General features: G+C 31.8%; 1 protein-coding gene across 4 annotated transcripts in view; it reads left to right on the top strand.

Moving 5' to 3' along the window:
- Nucleotides 1–24,560, top strand: part of LOC100164801 (cordon-bleu protein-like 1) — a 110,236-nt gene that overhangs the window by 78,273 nt on the left and 7,403 nt on the right. For all 4 annotated transcript variants that reach the window (XM_008187806.3, XM_008187802.3, XM_008187803.3 and 1 more), the window contains 5 exons: nucleotides 109–153; nucleotides 17,148–17,270; nucleotides 22,113–22,234; nucleotides 23,374–23,495; nucleotides 23,565–23,691. In XM_008187806.3, the coding sequence (XP_008186028.2) occupies nucleotides 109–153; nucleotides 17,148–17,270; nucleotides 22,113–22,234; nucleotides 23,374–23,495; nucleotides 23,565–23,691 (539 nt within the window). The remainder of the gene's footprint in view (nucleotides 1–108; nucleotides 154–17,147; nucleotides 17,271–22,112; nucleotides 22,235–23,373; nucleotides 23,496–23,564; nucleotides 23,692–24,560) is intronic.

Below are 24,560 nucleotides of genomic sequence, written 5' to 3' on the forward strand. Positions count from 1 at the left end.
GCATAATTTACGTCATGCCGTACTCTTTCATCATTAGATTTTTTTTTAAGTACACTTTTGCAATGTTTTTTTTTATGTGATTGACATTTTATGTAATTTTGTTTATAGGTTTCATTCAAAAGCCGACCGATCGAAGCACATTGAACAATTAAGGTAATATTAATTTTAAAGTTTATATTTATATCTATCGAACTGAGCAAGTAGGTCATTTTTGTATGATCAAAACTTCGCTATGTTACCAAAAAAATGTTTTCTGGAATAAAAAAATACACTCGTTTAAGCAAATTGCTTCAATGCTTTATATATTTAAAAATTTTCCGGCTGCAGGTACTTGGGAATATTGGTCTCTTGAAATTACCTATAGTCTGTATTGTATCAACAATGTGCAATTTTCTACCAATATAAAGACTGTATAAAATATTAAGAAAGCTCCTATACCTAACAATATTCGGTCATACACTAGATACAAATAAATAAAACATCGCAACATTATAAAAACGATAGCTTCCTCGTCAAGAAAACATAAACGCCAACGTAAAATAATTGATATTTTATGATAGCAGATCGTACTCTAAAATTTCTACTGGATATTGATCACCAAGGCAGGTACGCGTAGTATTTTCTTCACGTAACTTGCATAATATTGATTTCAAAATAATCCAAACGTAGCTGCAGTCCAGTCTAATTTCCGGAAAACAATATATGTGTGTTATGTTTGTGTGTGGTATAAATATATATGGACGGGAAAGGGTCCTGAGGCCTTTTTATTTTTTATATGGTTAGAGCATGAACGATCCGATTGCAATAACAGTCACGCTCGGCAAACCCCGAAGAATCGTTTCGGAAGTAGATGACGGTTTCGCCCGTGTGACACGCCTCTTAAACGGTTAGCGTGCAGGCCAGCGCCCTGCTTGTATGATCGTTTTTTTTATGTAACGGTAGTGGCATAATAAAAGAGATTAGAAGAACGTGACCAGTGTATGCAATAATAAGACAGTACTCCAAAATTGTAATAATAATAATAATAATAATAATATATACAATGTAGTGAAATAGTATAGTTATGCTATATCCATATGTAATATGTATAGGTACGCGGGCTGTAGTATAGTGCGTATAGTGGATCAACACCGCATAAGTATAATGTCAATTATTACAGTGCTTCAATTTATGTATAAGAAAAAAAAACGGAAATTTAATTGCCAAATCTAGTCGATTGAAGGTAATTGACCAATTTAGAATACGAATGTGGTTTTTCGATTTTTACGACTGTTATGACTTATGCGTTTACGAAGAAACAAATTAAATTTCCCAAACATCGCGGTCACAGACACCTTTTTATGTATACTTCTTTATAACATAGCTTTATTATCTATTTATTATATTCCCAGTATGTCTGTATAGTTGTGTCCTTCCATATATTAAGATATTCGCTACAATTGTTCGCTACCCCCGTGGCCCTATCACTATACTCTATTGGTTTAGAAAAATACAATTTAACGATATAATGTCTTTTATACGACGTACATTGATTATAGATCAGAAGATTAAGTAGATACAATTAGGTACTGTACTTCATACTTCATAAGCTTTTATTTTAGTTTGCAGAGCCACTCTATTTTGATTTTTCCAATTATCATTTAAAAACTTAATTTCAAATTATCGAACATGACGAGCCGTGTTGCTTAAGTTCTTGGGTGGCCACCCATCCGAAAAGAAGCAACCGGAGAAACGACATAACACCAATTCCGAACGCAATATTAATCAATTAATGGTTATATTTCGTCTATAAGACTCGGATTACGTATAAAAACCAGAAAATTACCATTCTTGTATAAGAATTAATCCTTTTTCCATCTCGATCATTTTCACAGTGTTTTTTTTTCTTAAATTATGTGAACTAGGTACCTACTTATGTAATAGGAATTTGATATTTATCTTAAATAATAAATGTATAGTTTTACGTTTCTAGAAGCTTAATATGGCTCTTGGACCAGTGAATAAAATGAATAAATTATCGTAATTTATAAAAATTTATAAAAATTTATTTAATTCATGATATTATTATATAATTGTTTACGACATTAAAAATTGATTACTACCTTCCCTAGTTATTATTATTATTATTATATATTTTATCATCGTATAAATTAAAATAGACAATGTGATTATGGATATAATGTAATCTGTTTGCTATAACAAAGGCAGGCGACAGCCGATAATAGCTTTGTGTTGTATACATTTTTTAAGTTAATTTTATTGGCCAACTATAATGACAAATTATCTCTCCTCACTTAATTATGTAAATATTTACAATGGTTTCGGTGATGATACAAAGTGTTCAGTCGATCGTCATTGATTAATATTTACAATGGTTGAACTTTAAGGCATCATCTTGCCATTATATTATTTTAATATCTTCTTTGCCATTTCGATAAAGGAAAAATTTTAATTAACTGACATTATTTTTATTTTAATAATTCACTTAACGGTTTATTGTAATTTCTCATAATTTTGTATAACCATTATAAACTGTAACTGTGTAAAAACTAGGGGGGGGGGCGAGGGCCAACATAATTTATTCACAATTTTTTCTGTTATACTAATGAAACCATTGAGGACATTCACAATATTAAGTCGTTGCTTAATACCAAAGTGGCTATCGAAAAACCCCACTAAAAGAGCCATAGCCTCCCACAATGTCATAAATGCCAAGCGTTTGTGCATACGCAAAACTATTGCAACCACGCTTCCCGCTGCGTAAAATGTGGTGCGGAACATCATACCAACGAGTGCACCAAGGACCCGAAAAGTCCTGCCAAGTGTTCACTTTGCTCCGGGAACCATACCGCAAACTTCAGGGGATGCCCAGTTTTCAAAAGAGCTCAAAAAAAAATAAAACCTTCAAAAGCACCTCCAGCCAAAGTTCCAGAGTCAAACCATCATTCCAGTCCGAAATCTTACGTCGAAGCCACCAGGGTTCAAGAATCATCCACAGATCACACTTCCGTCATACTATCTAATTTTATTACTAACCTCAACACTCTAATCAGTCCACTAATTACTCTCCTCTTCTCAGTTCTTAACGCACTAATCCCCAAAGTTTCCTTATCTCCATAATTATTTTCGTTAAATTATCCTCATTATAACACAATAGTCCATCCAAGGTATTATACTTATAGTTATACCTCACTAAGATTTTAATTACCTATTCCGTTATTAAATCTTTGTTATATTTCTTAACTCATGTTTACCCAATATGTAATAATATTATATAATAATTGTTGAGAAAAAATATTTTTAAACTGAATACTAATAAAAAAAATAATAAAAAAATAAAAAATGAAACCATTCGTTTTTAAATTAAATAAATAAATTAGCCATATTTAATTATGTTTTGTTGAACTATGCCTATATTATGTATCATTAAATATTAGAATATTTATTTTTACCTCTCACTTAATTTATATTGTTTTTTGAAAGTTATTTATCATCATTTCTAATTTATGTACATATAGACAAATAGACAATATATTATAGTTTATTTAAATTATAACTTTACTCTTTGAACGTATTTACTTTAGTGGCACGACACATTTATGTTTTAAATTAAGTATTTTCCCGTATATTCAAGTACAACTCAAAGTCAAAATTTCATAGTAATAAAATTACGAAACTGTAAAACATAAGACCATCTTACAAACTAGATATCCTGATGGGCCGGAATTGTCCTAATCGTGACGGTACCGGCGGTGACCTTCGCGAGTTCACGTTTTCATGTCTCAGCGCATATATTTTTACTGTTCCTCGTATATCAGTTATAGGACATAAAATTACGATGAATCATATTTCATTTTCAATAAAAAAAAGTCTGTGAAAGTATAAAAAAAAAATGAAAATTATATTTCTGAAACTCAATGAATCAGATGTATATATGTAATCAAATGAACGGAATGTTTATAAACGTGTGATTGGTTGAAGTAAATAATATCTAAAATTTGTATTATGAACAACTGTTTATGTTCCTTACATTCCAAATATATCATTTTCGGGAATAATTTCAGCCATCTACCTATTATAAACCTTCTAATCTACCTACCTCTACAATTCTTCTCAATTTTGGAAATATGTTCTACGAAATTGTAGGAACATTTTATATTCACAACAATATAATTGATACAGCGGAAAACAGTAAATAATATAATATACACCGTGATGTCTTGTACAGCTGGTCTTGCTGAAAAGAAAAAAAAAGACCTAAATAGGTAGGTACTTAAATAGTTTGTGAAATCACCAATTGTTTACGTTAGGTCTGTTAGATGTATCGAAACGTGTCGTATCCGTTGCGCAATTCAGTAGGTACCCATCACAGGATTTCAAAGTTTTTAATCGAATTATACCAACGAATAAGCTACATTTTCACGGATCATCCGACATCTTCCTATTCGTGCGCGCGTGTTCAACCATCCGTTTTCTGGGTCGAAAATCGTATCCCGAATTGGTTTTTCTCCAATTACCACGCTAACGACTCCCTCTGACTCGCGATCCTTTTGTCAATCAATTAGCGCATATACGTCAAACACCACAAAGTATCGCGTGTGTGTGTGATACTAATATGGTGTTTTATTTTATTTCATCCGGCCAATCAGAGCATGATGCACGCAGAGTTTAGCGTGCAGGTACCAACGTATAATATGTTGTGCACAGTACACAAGTCAGCACGAGGCGAAGAACAGGCGAATCGCAATTCGTACGATAGCCGTTGGCATTACCTACCTAGTTCGCACGGAATTTGCTTAGGACTTAGGCCGCGCGCCGCCGGGCCGGTTATACCATACGCGTATATAACCACCTATAACACAAGCGGACACTCCGCATTTAAAGCTTAATCGGAAAAAAATTATAAACATTGAACGTATTATCTGAATGAAAAAAAAATTATACGTTCATAAACGTATAGTAAATAATAAAACTGGTTCGTACAATGAGGAGAGAAAGTAGACCCGGAGTTCTCCGTAATAATGAGAGTATATATACGTGAAAAGAGAATAGACCACGAGATTGAGTTTTCGCGTTGGGATTGTTGGGAATAAAAAGAAAAGTAATGCGAGTTAAATCACGACAAGTAATTAAAGAAAGTGAAGGACGGGAACAAATTATGGCATTTTTTGGGAACAACTTGTAAGTCCATATCATGGACCGACCCTAGTCGCGGCGGAGGAAAATTCCCGCGGGAATACGACACACGCAACGCTGATTCGAAAATAATATAGAATGTTAAACTTTAAACGGTGTGTAATATTTTTGTATGAAATAAACTATTAGAAAATAGGCAGATACTAAAATAAAGTTCATATAATAAGACCGTATAAATAGTAAATACCAGTATAATTATTTTATGTGGAGAATTTCTTATCGACTTTTCTGAATAGAAATGAATTTAAAAAATATATTTATTATATATATTTATTTAAAAAAACATGTGATACTTATTATTTACTAATATATGTTTTATACCTAACCTACAAATGGTAAACGTGTTGTTTAATTTTAAAAAAGCAAAAAAAAAACACAAAATTATTTTATGATCAACCGACCATACAGCAGGCAGCATCTCTAACCATAAAAATTATATTCATTATTCATGCAATTATGCAAATAAGTGCGTTTGAATTTTTATCTTTTAACTTGAAACAATTAATTGTTCATTGTTTTTTTCTCCATAATATGTGTGTACATATAGTTTATAAAATTATACAAACATATTAAGAGATCCAAATTTCTGATGTTCTCGTATATTATTATAATCAGTGAAAATTGTTTTCTCGAAAAGCTTCAGATATCGTATAGTATAACGCATTATGTAGCTGAGGTGATGGTACTCATTATATTAGCCAATATCTTGTGCATTAGCATTACAACAGCCAAGGTGCCCGCTTTTAATGATAAGAAATTGTTTTGAATAGTCCATGAACCAAATCGGACCATGCTCTCGCGTCTGCTATGTAAGAACGACGCGTTGCCATTCTAAAACGTGAATACGATTTAAATTATAATAATATTATAACGTACACACACATGTCGGAAATTATATACTTTAATAACACAGTTCGCTCCGTGTTCATTCTTATACGTATATTATCATGCACTATATGATTATTTACGTTCAGGATGCTTTCGCATAAATCGGTTACCATTGATGGACGCGTGGTGCGAAATTGCCAGTTCTGTGCCACGTTAATTACAGAGAAAGTGCCGCACAATATGTAGATGTTAAATAACAATAATCGTTATTGAAACTGTCGTGTTTACGTTTTTTTTTTTGTCGTATAGACCTCAAACGCCGCATTAGATAGGTACAGTAAATAATATACCTACGCTATGTGTGAAATGGAATTGTTTTTATACCGCAATGTATAATATATACGTGTGTATCAATTGGACGGATTCGTCGTGGTTCGTAACCCTGACGAATATTATTTTATTTTCCGTTTGAGTTGTATAAAAGATAAATAAAAACGTATTTTTTTTTTTTATTCATCAATTATCTAATATACATGTACATCCAACGTTTAATTTATCAATTTGGTAAACTGTCTATATATATATGTATAGATACAATTATAATCGATTGAACCTATATAGGTATATATTTATGTAACTGTATATTATAGGATTATATCGTAAGGTTTCAAATAATATGCAGACAGTGTTAGACTGTTACGACATGACCTCATAGAACATTTAAAAATATTAAACTACGTCCATAATATCACACATTCACACAAAACGTATATCGTGTTTATCGAAAATGCCATCAATTTAATTCTAAAAAGCTCTCCATTACCAAAGCACGTTTTATGGGCCACTGTAAATTAGGGACAAACGCTCTCGTGCACTCTCAATCGATCGATCTATTCGGACTTTAGAGTAATACTCCATCATTTTTAACATTGTTTCCAAACACACCCGACGTAACATAATATTATAATATTTGCATTACAAATGCTGTTACAATAGCTCGTCTGCTTTTATCTAAACCATATTATATAATGTGTGCGCGTGCATATTAATATGTATTATATAGTCAGTTAAATTAGTATACGCAAACGGTTTAAACGCTTAAAAACCAACACAGTGGTTTTGAAATATTCCTATCGTACATGACTGCGCAGAACAACGCCGTATCGAACATATTTTAATAAAAGAAATGGTCTATCGATCCAATGTAAACGGCTCTCGTTTAGAATATCACGGCATATCCATTACAATCATCATAAAATTTTTTTCGCTTTAAAATCGGAAATATCACGGTAGTTTACTTAGTGCATTGGTGGATCTGCGGGGGGGATATCATCCTGTTGGCTAAAAAAAATAACACCGTGATCGTCGAGGAAATGCTGTTTTACAAAAAAAAAAAAATACATTTATTACATATATATATATGCACATACTACAAAATGTATATCCCCTCCGCCCCCGTGAGAAAATCCTAAATCCGCCACTGACCGAGTATCGTGTTTGTCCTCCTCATGAATACGCTATACTATACCATACGGTGAACTTCTCATCTACCTCCTACCCCTGTTATAGCAGACTAAATATTTGAGACTTAACTAACCGTGTATTTGAATACTTAATGGAAATTGTAGTAGTACAGCTTTTAAAATATTTACATCGAGATTTACACAAATTAACTTTCATGTGTTGACCATCTCGGATTATTATGAAACGTAAAAATAAATGTTGACATATTTTTAACTGTCGCAATTCTCGAATACAGTTTATGTACGTTATATTACACAAAATGCAACGGAAGATGTTGCCGTGTCATGGAATATTTATTTTTTCGATATCACAAATACGAAAAGTTAATGTTGATCGGGCGGGAATATGTTACTTTTATATTTTTAAAAACATTTTAACTTGTAGTATATTTTACGATTTTGAAAAAACCAACGAGAAAAATCGCATCGCAAAATTCTAATATAATATCCGTTTATAAATTTGGCTCGACTATTAAAATATATTATAGGTTAGCGCGAAACGGTTTTCGCGAACAATTTAATATATCGACGCGCGGTGGCGCCTCTCGAAGGATTCGACCTGGGCAAATTAATACGATCGTGGCGCACACTAAACGCTGGTACAAATCTGCATAAACGTCGTGTGTATATAATATGTATATGTAGGCCGGTAGCTATATATACGTTGTAGAATATATATATATATTATAATATAATATATAATATCACAAACCACTCGGATACGGCCCCTTAACCGCGTTAAGCCGGTCGGATGTACTATAACAAACTGCACACAGTGCGTACGGATCCCCGATACACACAGAACAGGAAAAATCGCGATGAATCCGCTTATAAATTTGGCTCGATTATTAAAAAATTATAGGTTAGCGCGAAACGGTTTTCGCGAACAATTTATATCGACGCGCGGTGGCGCCTCTCGCGAAAGATTCGACCTGGGCAAATTAATACGATCGTGGCGCACACTAAACGCTGGTACAAATCTGCATAATCGTCGTGTGTGTAATATGTGTGTGTGTGTATAATATATATATATATATGTGGGCCGGTAGCTATATACAGACGTATAGTGTATATATAATATATATATTTATTATAATATCGCAAACCACTCGGATGCGGCCCCTTAACCGCGTTTAGTCGGTCGGCCCGACCCGGTCGGGTGTGCTATATATAACGAGCTGCACACAGTGCGTACGGATCCCCGACGAGCGCACAGAACGAGACGAACCGGCGTGGCGCTGCAGCCGGGGCGCGGCCGGCAAACGGGTTCGAGAAACGGGTCACTGGGTCCTCGGCCGAGGAGGATACTATAAAGTGTGTATATATAACGATGTGTATAACATTACGGGCGTGTGTGTGTTCTCGTGTGGATATTATTATAATGATATTATGTCGGTCGGGCTCGGGAGACGAAACGCTCGAGCGTCTCCGGTGCAGCGCGCCCGTAACAACGTGTCTTATACATTATTATAATATTATATTGTATGTATCGTATTATATATATAGGTAGGTACGTGTGTTATATTATATTATCTCCTATCGGCGACGGCGTTTCGCTTAAAACGCGAAAAAAAATTACACGCAGTACACGTCGTGTATAGTATATAATATGTACCTATCTTCCCATACATATATACCTATATATATTATGTTATAATATAATGTACACTATACATAAAGCGGGTATACTACAGCAGTAATAATAACAATAATAGTCGTGTAAAAACCGTACAACAATAATAATTATAATACCTATATATACAATATAGATACCCTTGCGTGTGCGTTGTATTATAGCTGGTTAGCAACTATGTATAGTATGTATAGTATCATATGTATACCTATGTACCTATACTGTATATAAATATATTATGTGTGTGTGTGTGTGAGTGTGTGGGTCGTGTACTCGTGTGTATATATGCGATCTGAATCCGTTCGATTGTATACAATATTACATACAGGGTGATTATTTTACGGTGAATCTGTGGGCTACAGGTATCTCTGGAATATCTGAAGAATTTTTCAAAATTAATGTATTCATAGTAGGTATGTACAAAACACAATATTATATAGGTACTGTTGGGTCGTGTAAAAATGTGAAATACCTACTATAAATGTTATTCATAAACGTTTGAATAAAAAATAATGGTTTAAAAATTCCTTTTGTTTCCTTTGATATTGTCTGGTTTAAAATAAAATAGAATCGCGCTCTATATGTAGATGATACTAATACACGCTATACAGCATATATATATATAAATATATATCTACATAATATGGTTTAATGACCGGCAACTGCGGAGTTTTAAAAAATTCAAGAGAAGCTCCCGTTTTTAATTCAAAAAACCTAATTACTGCAGCTTATTATAGTACAACGGTTTCATACGAATATACGGTTTCCGGGAGTATTATGTCGTAATTATTGTTGTAATAGGTTTATCGAAAACTGCAAAATTTAGTGAAAACGTTAGATAACACAAATAAAAAAATCATATTTTTTTATACTTCTATACCTAATGTATTGCGTTATTCCGCAGCTTTTAATCGAGTATTCGTCATAGACGCAATTCGGGGAGTTTGAGTGTGCTTAACACCTCCACTTTTGAAATAAACACATTCGAATGTTATGCCATTTGAGGTTAGTTATAGCTCTTATTTTATATAAATTAATATGTAGTACTTACCTATAATATACATAACATAATATATATAGCGTACAGCCATTATCGTTATATATATTTATGTATGATTGTTAAAATAAGGATGGTGGGGGAGGTGGGCAAAGTTGCTCATTGTTTCATCCGTGATCATAAGACATTATCAGAACTGAACAAATAGCGGGCTTAAGCTCCCCCAGATGTTCCATTGAATTAGCGCCCCTAGAATTTATTATTCCAGGGATATTGGAACGTGTGCATAAATCAGAAATAATTATTGAAAAACATTAATTTAACGTGCATGCATGATGCATGTGCACGCGTGCAGCTATATACATTGTATTTACCTCAAAATGTCCTTGTACTTATACATGACTGATTTTATTCCTACCTACCTACTTGTTATTATTTATTGTAAACAATTACGTGTGCGTATTGTTATATAGAGTATTGTACATTATAATATATTATATTATACTACCTACCTATTTCGGAGGACGATACACATTATATTTTAATGCTTATAGAGCCTATATAATATATTAAAGAGAAGTTTATTATATTGAGTTCAATTGTGTCAGCCCGTTTTAATCATTAACTAATTACTACCGACCATTGTTTGGTAAGTAGAAAAAAAACAAACGTAGGTATATCGGTGTATTCAACGAGTACACCAAAATACCAAATGGAGGCCATCCGAGGGGATTAAATACAAAATAATATAATGGCTGGCGTCGAACAAAACCATAGTGAACGACAAAGACTGTTGGAAGTATTTCCGAGTAAAAAAACATCGATTTTTTAACTTAAATCTCAAAGAATGAATAAAAAACAATAGCCATACGGCTTCAGCACTTTCGTAAATATAATATTATAATAATATAATATTAATATAGTGCGCAACCCCGCGGCCGCCTGTAGCGGGTCTCTTGTAAACATTTCCGACGATTTTCAAAATGTTTCCACCGTCGTCGTGTGTACCGAAAATTATAGTACATACGGTTTTAATTTTAAAATAATGATATTATTTCTTTCACCGAACCAAGCGGGATATTATATTATATCGTCCGCGTCCCCCGGCACTTTTGAATTACATTACATTACAATATATTATATATATTGAAATCGAAAATGTTACGTGTTTATAATATGTACATATGACGGGCTTCCCTAGAGTGACGTTATTGAAACACCGCGATGTGCAATACTAAAAAACATTGCCGACGACTCTGTACCGCGTATATAATTGTTTAGAGAACGGGGGGCTATGGTATAAAATAATAATTATGCACGCAATCACATTATAATATTATAATATAGTCAGTGTGTATAATATTATATTATACTAAAACAACTCGACGATAATTAACTCGAGAAACCAAACATCGTGATATTATGTTAACTGTAACAATTTAATTCGTTCCACTACAATAATAATAATTGTTACTTAATTAATTATTACATGCTGCAGGTTAGGTACCTACTGTGGTTGCAGATTTTTCTTAAAACACACGCCTGCAGAAACATGTGATATTAGCACGAGAAAAAAATACAGCCGAGAAGACGTATAACCTACATGTGCAATGTAATGGCCTATCGTATGTATATTATATGGATTAAAACATAGAGTTGAATAATATGCAGGACGGATAAACAAACGGATGGATAAAATATGAGGACCAATTTGTTGACTTTATCTAAAACTATACACGGGTCATAATACTATGGTCACACAGAAAAGATACAGTGTTGGGAAAATTAATAGTGATTTAATTACAAAATACTAAACAAGGGTATCGCTCTAAAGTTAAGATATGTCAACAGACCTAAATACTCGACAAAATATACATGTTTTAATCTTGCGGGAATATTATAGAGTAGGTACCTATAACTTTCCTAGGTAAATTTATTTGAATACTACATAGAACAACAAACCCGCACTTATGATGTGAAACGTAAATACCGTAAATAAATAAACTAAATTTACGGTTTGCATAATATAGACAACTACTATATGCAATGCACTAGGTAGGTAGTGTACCACGTACGATTTATAAACCAATATATATACATATAGTATATTATAAGTAAAGACCGGATTTATATTCTCTTAAAATACTTAAAATATGATGCTAATATTTTCTAAATAACGTTTAAATATTCTCATTATACTCTCTTAACAATTTAAAAAATATGCTAAAATATGCAAAATATGCAAAAATAATCAATAAACATCATTATTACCTAGCTTTAATATGTATTTTTTGATTTTTTTTTTCAACATTATTTTAATAGTGAGGTATTAATTAGGTACCTATTAAAAGTTGAGTATTCTAATGGAATACTATTGCACTTTAGTAAGAATTGGTAATGATAAAAAAAAAATTGTAAATGTTCAAAACTTTTTTTTCTGGGTAAGTACCGTAATATTAAAATTAAAAATAAATAAGTACAATTTTTTTCTCACAATTTACGAAATATTACAAAATATGATAAATGGGTTAAATATTCTCTAACCCATGAAATATTCTCAAATATGCAAAAAAACGTTTTTCCACGCATTTAGAATTGAACGAATCGTCCACATTTTTACTCTCTTAAGACTGCATAGACCTAGTAACGATATGTAAAAATATATAAATCTGGTCTTTAATTATAAGTTAAAAGCCAATCCGGCACAGTGGCGTATTTAAAACATTTATACGGGAAAATTTTCATCAAGAAAAAAATATCCCGCCCCGTTCGAAATTTTTAATCTTTACAATTTTTATTATACATTAAAATTCAACAACAAATTAGGAATCTAACGTTTATTTTAGATTTTAAATAATATTATAGTGATAATAAGTTATAAGTTATAACGTTCTTATGTAGATGACAAGTAATCAAATGTACCTATGTATGAAATATTCTGTTTTTATCAGACATATTGTATCCAAAAACAATTTATAAGTAATGAAGACATCAACTATTTCTGGTTATGATTTTTAAATTAATTTTATTTACTTACTCGCTTAGTTTAACGTCTGACAAAATCAAGAGTCTTGTAAAATATCCAATAATAAACTCTTTCTCGAATCTTTAAAACTAAATATTATAATCTGTTGTTTGCAATGATAAGACAGTCTGCAGTAGTTTAAAATTAAATCCGGTTGGTCGCACTCAAATTTAAATAAAAACACTTTGTACTTTATTTTCAAAGAACTATGACCAATTTACAACATTTAAAAAATGTATCTATCGTGATTTTCTATGCATATATTTCGCCTTGTCAATAGAAATATAAAATATGCGTACATATAGATACTGCAGGTGCAGGTATGTGTCGAACCTGTAAAAGCCGCATGATTAACAAGATAAATTTATAGCTTATTGTCTCGAAGTTAAAGTGCAAAAACTTGACGAAACATCCAATAAATTATGTTCGGGCAGTCGGTACGTATTATGATAATACCGGCTGGTAGGAACACCTACCTAGCTGGATACGTCATAATATAGTTAACATAGACGAATTACGAATATATTATAATATTTTGACATAACCGAATGAAAACGATTTTAGTTCAAATGTTTTTGCAAAAAATACGATAATATTATTATCCAGTATGACGTATAATAGTGTATTTTATTCACAAGTTGCCAATTATATTCATTTATAAATGTAAACGTAAATAATTATATACGTGTGTAGAAAACAAAAAAAAAATGGGAAAAAACAGAACGATAAATATGCGTATAAACACGGGTAAACATACACTATATAGCTGGAACAGACGAAACATAAATATAGGGACATAATAAATCGAAATTAGCGAATACAATGACCCCGCCGCAAGTTTGGTGAACCCGCGGCAAAAATTACAGTGTGTTGGCGGCGACGTACCGTTCATCCGAAGGTCAAGAAGTAGCGTTTCGTGAACTCATATTTTTCATCTTGCACGCATCACGCGGCGGGTAAATATCCGGATGAAATCGGTAACCGGAACCGCGGTATATTATGCACACGCCGCATACACTGTATATAGGTAGGTACACATCATGACGTCTATAACTGCAACAGGCTGCAAAGGCGGTATCTGCAATCGCATTCAATTCGTACAGGTACGATAGTAGTAGGACATAATACAGTCGTGCGTGTGGGCGATTTCGACTCGCGGAATATGTTATTATACATTAATTATACCTAATTTATACCATAGGTATACCGCGGTACCTATAATACACACATAATCGAACGAATATGAAGTACCTATTTAAAAGACGATGTCCGAAAAATCGACCGTCTACGTATAACGCAACTCTTCTAAATCCGAGTTAAACCTATAATGATATTCGAACTGTACATATTATACACTGCAGTGACTGACGATCTATTCAACTGCGGCCCTAAGCCATATAATTTTATCGGTCTATACAGCAAGTGCATTCTTCCGCACGCGAAAAACCATTCGTCAGATGTGTGTGCATCGTCTGCAAAACGTGTCATGAGTAATGAATCCTGCAGGTTCTTCATGCGGTGTTGTGAAATCAACAATTCAAGTATACGCATCTACTGTACGGATACGATATTATTGTATGTAGTGGCTGTGATACGTAATCAAAATCTATGTTTCTCATCGAATCACATATTTGCTCGAAAAAATAATACAATTTATGAAACGTACGATAATCTCCGTGCGAGTGTATTATAACATAATACCAGCACTGGTACTGCGGGTGACCGTGCTCACATGAATATAAATAGTATAATCCCGATGTTATATTGGCGCATATTATTAACTGTCTGATGTTTGATTGTGAAATCATTTTAAACTGGCTATATTACGACATACCAGTATAATAAGACATGTATAATGCGCAGATCAGCTGAAAACAAGACGCGAGTGACGTTTTTTTTTTTTATTATTTGGCTTTGACGTCGAACAGAAGTAATCCTCTGAACAACCGTCGAGACTTTTTGCCGACTATTATAATACTGCACCGTTAACGTGTAACGTAATAAATTCTCTTTCAATCGATTTAGACGTGACACATCAGGCCGAATATATAAAATCAATATATTATTATGCGTTACATTGTTGTTGTTCGTATATAAGCAAAATGGATAAAAGAGCTGCTATAGTGCAATCCTTTGAAATTTTACGATGAAAGTTGTTAATACTAAGAATTATCCTATATATAATATATACAATTATTAATTTATATGATATAGCTGATATATATATATATATATATATATAGTAAGAAGTTAGAATTTGGTATTTTATATTTTTTAAAAGGGATTTGCAATAATGGTCGACCATGTAGCCGTCTAGGTATATAATTTAAAAACAGTCCGTGGAGTTCACGTTCTTCAAGATTTACGCAAAACGGTAAATAAATAATAACACCACGTCATTTTTTGGCTAACGGGCTTCGGACAGTTTGTGCATGCGTCGTCGTATCAAAATGGGGGAAAAAAAACAAAACCATTATAAACGGTTTTTAAAAAAAAAGTTTTTAAAAAAAATTGGAACTGTATAATAATATAGTGTACCAACTCGCACCCACCACGCATTCTGGTCATACACGATTGCGCCCACAATTTCTTTCGCGTTGCTAATGTGACTGAAAAAACATATTATTGACGACAACGCCAAAAACAACTATACAGACTATATACGCTATACACAATAACATAATAATATGTGCACTGCCGCCGTAATTATACCTCGCAGTGTGCATTCTCTGGTTTTGGTCATATAATGAAATTCTTTCAGCCGCAAAACAATGTATACATACAGCCATGGCGAAACCCTGAAGTATCGCTGTCAACGACGAAAAAAATTGTCTATATAAAAAAAATAATAAATCCATGTGTAATTAGGTATACTTGCGTTCTATATTTTGGTGTTCATGTGTGGTTCGTTTCAACTACAAGGACCTACATACGTATCTATCGTATTTAATAAATCACGTATAGTCGTTGTACTCGTACAATATATATATTGTTAAACTATATTGTGGTCATACCACGTATATATTATATATAGCAGTATTTTGTGCAGTTGGTTGCGATTTAATAATATTTTATCGATCGTTGGGAATAATATTTGTCACGGGAACGGTTATAAAGAAACAAAAAATAATAATAACGATTAAGTATAATTATTATGATGGTCAAAAATAATATACCTACTACCTACTCTAATTGCGAGTTAAATAGTATTCAATTATTTTTACCTAGACATTCAAGACTGCAGTTTTGCCGGGTAGGTCGTACTCACCTATAATTTTATCATATTTATCGACATAAATTATGTTGCATTTATCGAGACGATAATCATCAATCAGTATAGATATATACATTATAATGCATTATGATTTATGAGTTATTCATAAAAATATTTACCGCCTGTACACGGATATTACCGTGAATGTGGAAAAAATTAAGATTTGATTAATTTATTCCAAAGGTTGATTAGGTAGGTGTAGTAGGTATATACGCCGTACACTGAAATATAGTAAAACGTTCGAAGTCGTAATTTCTTTTTTAATTTATCTGACATTTAGGTTTTAATTTTTGAAAACATATTAAGAGGAATAGGTACGAAAATACCTAATTTATCGGTACACGGTGTGTGTGAAATCAAATTACGTATAGGTATTATTAATTTTCCTCCGTCGAAACAATAATAGGAGTACTGATTATATTGTACACGTCTTATATGTGTGTATTTTTTTTAAAGCATCAATCACGTGAAAAAAAAAACGTTATTTTGCGCCATACTAGCCAGCTGAATTATCCCAAACGAGTATGATTCATGTTTTGTTCCTCGTAGAGATTTTTAGCCCGAGGCGTGTGTGACGACCACTGACTAGTGCGTATGATCGTACGCGCGTGTAAAACCTAATTTCGAAAACATAATACTGAGCTAATGTGTTTGGTATTTTGATTTTTCAGACAAACGATGTCCTTGCAGATGCCGGTGACGGAAGACACGCCTCCCGACATGCTGTCTGGGGCAATGGATCTGAACGTGATTCTGCCTAACGGTTCCGTGATCAAGATGAGCGTCGAGAGAAGGTCAGTATCCATCGAGATTATCCGGCGTACCTAATATTATACTGTTATAATAATAATATAATATAATGTTCTGTATATCGATATTATTATTGTTATTGTTATTGTTATTATAATAATCGATAATGTTGTTAATATAATTGTTGGTATTTGGAGATTAAAAACTGTCGACATTTTCGAACCTACCTGCGGCTGTCGTCTGTTTCGTTGAACATTTTTAGAACCACAGCCATACAAATAAAAATATTTTTAATGTGATATTCTCTTTTGAAATAGTCAAGTATCAATAATGCTATATATGCATTAATCATTCGATTTCAATTCAAAAACAAGCGGTCTATTTCGATTTTTCAATGTATAGCTATTTTTTTTTTATTTGGTTTATACATTTGGTAATTGTATTATTATAAAATTATTAGATTGAATTCGTGTGTCGTAAAGATTGTCAATTGTGGCATTACGTTGATCGGGTCGATTGAACATTTTATCATACGATTCATGCTTCACATACTAATACCTCCTAAAAGCCATTCTAAAAATCTAATATGATTTACATTCCCGTTAAAAATGTGTTCACGTCCAATTCCAAGGTATATATCATAACTAAATAAAAATAAATCACGCGGAAATAAGAAAAGAAAAATAATAATAATTTATAAGTCGTGAACCGAATCCGTTATATTTTCTTTTTTATCAAATCTATTTCATTTTTTTGATAAAATATTATGGAGATGTTCTACTTAAATCGCACACCTTCATATAAAGATATTTTTCAATTATATTTACTCGTATGATATATAATAATATGTATGATCTCACGCTACGATTTCACTAAACTTATCTCATAACATATATATGTTGTAATTGTAATCCAATATAGGTTGTTTTTTTTAATGATTACTGATAACAACGCATTTTTTCTCTTCATAAAAGTTGTAAAATATGTTTATTCAAGGTAATCAAACATCGATGTAAACATGCTATAACCGCAATATGTATGATGCCATTAAAAATAATAAATACCTCGCCAATCAGTTATAGCTCATATTATATTGTTATATATTGCTTACTTGGTATTTATTGCGGTCCTTTGGCGCATTATAGCCAACAAAATGATATTGGCATTATTTTTCATTATTTTATGCATATACGAAATGACACATTATTATATCAAATATGTTTTAGTGTAAAGTCATGCCAACCATTATAATACATAATGTTGCTAATTTATTGTTGAAGGAAAATTCGGTGGGCGGATACTCAAAATTGTATCCCATCAGTTCCACTCGCATGTTCCATAGTCCAGTGCAATTAGGTTTTCAGCTAGAAAAAATTCCCACCTAGCTGAATTTTGGTACACATCTTTATTACATCGTTGTAAACGATGTCTAAAAAGTCGACCTCGATATCGTGTACGCGTTAAAGGTTATTCGAGGTCAAAGGTCACGAAATTGGCCTTTTTTTCAATATCTCGTTTTTTATTGGTCGTACAAAAAAGTCTTAAATACAAATTGTAGAGGAGGTAATTATCTACAAAAATGGTCTCTTGACATTTTCACGTCAAGTTGATAGTTTTTCCGTTATAAGGCCAACAATGTGTACACTTTTAATGAAATATGATTTTTTATACATTTTATCTAGCATAAAACGAATGCATTCTTATTATCGTTATTATAATATGATATAATATAATATTATATTATTGTAATTTTGTATGGTAAACATTAAAATTTGTATACCGCAAGTGCGATTGGATATATATATAACCATTTTGTAGAGAATTTTGTCCTCTACAATTTTTGTTCGAGACTTTTTATCGTACAAACAGTATAAAGCGAGATATTAACGCAAAGACTACTTGTTTTTAGCGAAAAAATCATATTTCATTAAAAGTGTACGCATTGTTGGCCTTATAACGGAAAAACTATCAACTTGACTAGAAAATGTCAAGAGACCATTTTTGTAGATAATTACCTCCTCTACAATTTGTATCTAAGACTTTTTTGTACGACCAATAAAAAACGAGATATTGAAAAAAAGGCCAATTTCGTGACCTTTGACCTCGAATAACCTTTAACGCGTACATGATATCGAGGTCGACTTTTTAGACATCGTTTACAACGATGTAATAAAGATATGTACCAAAATTCAGCTAGGTGGGAATTTTTCCTAGCTGAACCCCTTTTTTCGTCTAATTGCACTGGACTACCAATATTTAACAATTATTTGAATCATGGTTAGAACAATAGGAACATGTACGAACGATATTTGTATTAAGTGTTTTAAAGTATAGATAATAATTATCTATACTTACTTACTTATCTATACCAATATAATTATTAATTATTAATAATTATATTGGTTTAAACGACAATCAATAAATTGAAATATTTTATTCCGATTATTCATAACATACGTCTAAAAAATGTTAACATTTGTACTGAACAACGAATTTACTGGTACTTTAATAATATATTTTCAGTGTCTATCATCTTTTTAGTAATTTTCAAAATCTACTAAACATTTCACGTATGCTGCTATACATCATTTATATTTTATACACCGAATATACGATTTCTGATCGGATATTTTTGTCTAACGAATAAATATTTTATTCCGTTTTTTCAAACAACTTAAACAAAATAACATCTATGGGTTTCTTAGGGAATAAGAATCCAACACTTTTGTACATCAAACTTTACTACATTGTTAAACTTTCGAACGTATAAACACGTTATGTGTCTTATAGTATATTTATGCTGTACCTAGGTACCTATTTGCTTAAATTTAAAATGAATAATTTGTTTAGGAAATAACGCATACGAACTACGAAGAAAAAATATTATATAGGTTTAACATATATAATATACCTACTCAAAATATTGTTTTTGCTGTATCTTAATATTATATAATAGTATGTAGGTATATTTTTTTTTACGCCACTTACAGTACAATTTCATTAGGTACCTAGTTATTAAATCAAACGTCATCTATATAAGGCTCTATCAAAACAAAAATTACAATTTAACGCGATAAAAAAAATATAATTATGTCAAGTACCTAAATTGACAAAAAATATATACTAAATACCATAAGTACATATTATATATTCATATTTTTTTCAGGTACATAAAAATTGATTTGAATTAGTAGAATTTCCTATGATTGTATTCATTTGTCAGAACGAAACATTTAAACATGCATAATATAATATTTTCAAAACGATCATATTAAAACCTAAATAATAATATAATGTGTGGCTCAACGCGGCGTAGTGGCTAAAATCAATCACGCAACGTGATTGAGAGTAAGCAACGATCGTTGCCACTAGTTCCCGGATGGGTGACCACCCGGGTCCATAGTGACAAAAACCAATCTTGCCACACATACACATGTTGCCAACCAACCGTACCAACCATAACACAACCTTTCCAACCCTACCAACTGTAACCCCTACAATAGCTAATGGACATAACTATACCGGGCTCTAGACCGCTAACAAAAAAAAAAAATAATAATAATATAATGTCTAGTTGCCCCAAATTAATAGAAAATAAATTACCAAGTAATATATAATACTGTTTCTAAGTTAAAACATTTTGTGATGAATATATATTTTTATCTGAGGTGTTGATTATTTTATAACTTATAAGGACATCTAAAGCTGTAATAACATCCATTGTATATTTAGCTTAAAAAAATAACATTATGTAGCAACTTTATTAGTCTGTGCGTTAATTTGCATTTATAATATTAATCTTTGAACTTACAATATTATGCCATCTCAGAAATTGTTTTTGAACTCTATATACGTTATGTTTTTACATAATTTAATGCTATACCATATTTAACCTTGTAAAACTATTTTAAAGAATAACGCGCGAAAAGTCGGATATAATATGCATCTTTAACAATATATTACCACGTAAGAGTGCAATATTAGTTAGAAGCTCAAGTTCCCGATATCCTTTTTGTATGTAGGCTAAAGCAATCAAATTAATCAAATTAATCACCGTTAGTGAAATCGCCCGTATAATTTAGACTCGAATTACAGTGTATAGAATCCATCAATTTTTTTTTATCCGTGGTTCGAGAAATAAAAACCAATAAGACTCAACAATATAATAATGTATTTTTATTTTTATTCCTATGAGGTCTGAAATCGATTTTTTGATCACATAGCGATAGATGTCGATTATTAATAGGACGACTGTGTATCTTATGATTTTCATCAAATCATATTGTATTGTATGATTGTCTATCGTACATCTATATGTAGTCTATACACACGTCCTAAAATAATCACACAACGCGTCTAGACAGAGACAAAACGATAAAAAAAAACCAAACTCGGAAGCTCGACGACAGTTGTAACCGTGCACGACCTACAGGCGGATTGGCCTACAGCGAAGACTATTCGGCTGTGGGTAATCGATTTTTGTGGCCATTGTCGTGGCGAAAATGTTAACCACCGGAGGAGAGTGTGTCACTGTCGCGGGCTGTGACCGTATAAATAAATATAGGTACCTCCCGCCCATTAACTATGTGTTCCACATTGTAGAACACACTGTGCGGATATGTATATGCAGATATCTTTGCTATGCGTATTATCGTAATAAATTATAATATTAATATTGTGCACATGGTCGAGATCTATTGTTTCGGGTCATTGGGTTTCGCGTCGGGAACGGTCGTCATGTTTATTACTATTATTATTATTGCTGTTAGCACCTATACAAATACACCTAGGTAGTCCGAGGCAAACAAAAAAAAAACACGATCTGATTTACAGAAATAATTAGACGTTGTTTTTGATTTGTTTTTATTTTTTTTGTCTGTTTTTAGCACGCCAATGATGGATTTGCTTGTGCAGATCACCACTGCCCACAAACTATCGCCCGGCAGTCACGCGTTGCACGCCATCGGCGACCGCGGGGTCTTGCCGTACAAACCCAGCACTCCTATCGGTAAGTACACCCATATATATATACCACATATTATACCTATATATAATGATATCATGTGCCAGTGGTAACCTAACTGTGTATATACGAGTCATAAACGAACAACAAAAAAAAAACGATTGGAATTTGTTGTCGATTGCGAACAAATTTTTGTGGTGCACCTTTAACCCCGGTTAAAGTTGGTCGTGAACTGATTGATAGGCAGACCGTGATTATTTCTAAAAAAATGTGCTTACAACGTATTATGTTCGCTATGGTTTGTATGATAACGATGACTTATATAATAATAAAAGAGTTACCTACCTAATAAGCTATTAAAAATAATAAATAATAAAAAAAAGTTTATCTTTCACATAATTTTATCGATGGTTTCGACGTGGGTATAGGTATTTATAATTTTTTAGTATTTTTTATCATTTGGAGGACATTTAGTCTGTTGGCGTGTTTCTCTATATTATTGTGTACACTGTACATCGACGAATATTTTTAATTAAACACGTTTGACACTCGAGATTTGAAAAAAACACGTCATTGTTTTTGCATAAATTAAATATAATTATATATATTATTGAAGAAAAATAATAGTATGGCCTATTTTAAAAATGTAGTTATTAAAAAATTAATTTAAAATTCTAGCGATTAAAAAAAAAAAATTAGTGGAATGGCTTTAAAACATTTTTAAACTGTTGAACCCATCCTGTTTGATTAATTTAAATTAGATTCTGCGGCTTAAAGAATTTATTATTTATATTCTATATATTAGATCCATAATGACGTCTAACTTGTAGAATTGTAGTCGACAGAACATATAATTCATTAAACTCTCAAAGGATATTAAATTTAATTAAAAACTGTTAAGTGAGATAACTATTTAAAGCAGAACATTTTTTTCAAATGAAAGTTTCATTTTAAATCCGTCACCTTTTTTTAAAACAAAAAAAAACTTCTTTGTCCCTCTATTTAGTCAACGTTTTTACTTTGTAGGGACAGATTCCCTTTTTTAAAACATAATATAGTGTGCAATAATAATGTTGTGTGCCTCAAGAATAATATTGCCGGAAAACTGCAACGAATGCGTTTTATAAATTGCTATATGTGACCTTTGACACCTTTTAATCGTATTCTCTCCCTCTCTTTTACAGGTGCCCTAGATACGTGGACAGTAAACATTGTTCCTAAAAACTTAAGTAAAAATGGCAGGTATCAAAGCCAGTCTATTATGAAATGCATAACAAAACCGTTCGAACAAACGTTCCGTCTACAGGTAATTTTTCTATAATTTTTTTTTTTTTAATTTTAATTTTAAATCTTATACTTTTCTCAATATTTATAGGTACATTTACCGAGAAATCAGTTATACGTGTCCCGAATAAGTCCAAAAACGCAACTTAATAAAATTCTCAAGCAAGTATGTTTCGAGAAAAATCTTGATCCTGCCAAGTATACATTAAGGAAACCAGGTATGTTTTTATTGTGTTTTTATTATGCATCTAGTATGCAATTACTATAGTACATATGTATAATGTATACGTTTACGGTCGTAAAGTTTAATGTTAAATTTATAAAAAATTCATATTTGAATACGAGTTTAGAACTTCAATTTCAACAGCAACGCCAGCAAAAACTTTTGTGGCTATAGGTACTAATTTGCTACCTATTGAAATATTAATTTAACATTTTGTTCGTGAGCTCAACTAATTTTCGGATTGAAGCGAGAAACCAATATTTGTCATAATATGACGTAATCCTAATAGTCAATTTATGGCTACAATAACATGACCTTTTAGTAAATAGTTTTACCGATAGCTGCTTGTAGCCAATAGGTAGGTAGTAAGTGGCGTATACTGTACACGTAACGCAACATCAGTAATTTACGACTGCATAAAATCATTAATTGCAGTTTAATGTTTATCAAAATATTTTTATTATTATTATTATATTAATAACCCGTTAATTAATCTGTCTTAAAATATAATAATGGATAGTAAAATCATCTGATATTCTATTATTTTTACTCGAGAGTTTTATCATTATGCTTACGGAAATCTATAATTATAAAGAATAAACAATATAAACTGTATAGGTAGGTCGTAGGTGTGTACAAGCCACTATAGGATGTTAATAATGTTTATATAAGTGGACATGAAAATTAACATAAATCGAGTAGGTCGTCACAGCCTCTGAAATATGTATAACTTCATATTGACACACCTAACATGTCACAAATATTGTTCCATATTTACGCTATAATTATTAAGACTTTCTTATACTTTTAAGCTTTAAAGACTATCTTTGATATAATATTCCATTACTTTTAACGTTTTTAGTT

Source organism: Acyrthosiphon pisum, chromosome A2 (genome assembly GCF_005508785.2).
Source record: "Acyrthosiphon pisum isolate AL4f chromosome A2, pea_aphid_22Mar2018_4r6ur, whole genome shotgun sequence".
Taxonomy (NCBI): domain Eukaryota; kingdom Metazoa; phylum Arthropoda; class Insecta; order Hemiptera; family Aphididae; genus Acyrthosiphon; species Acyrthosiphon pisum.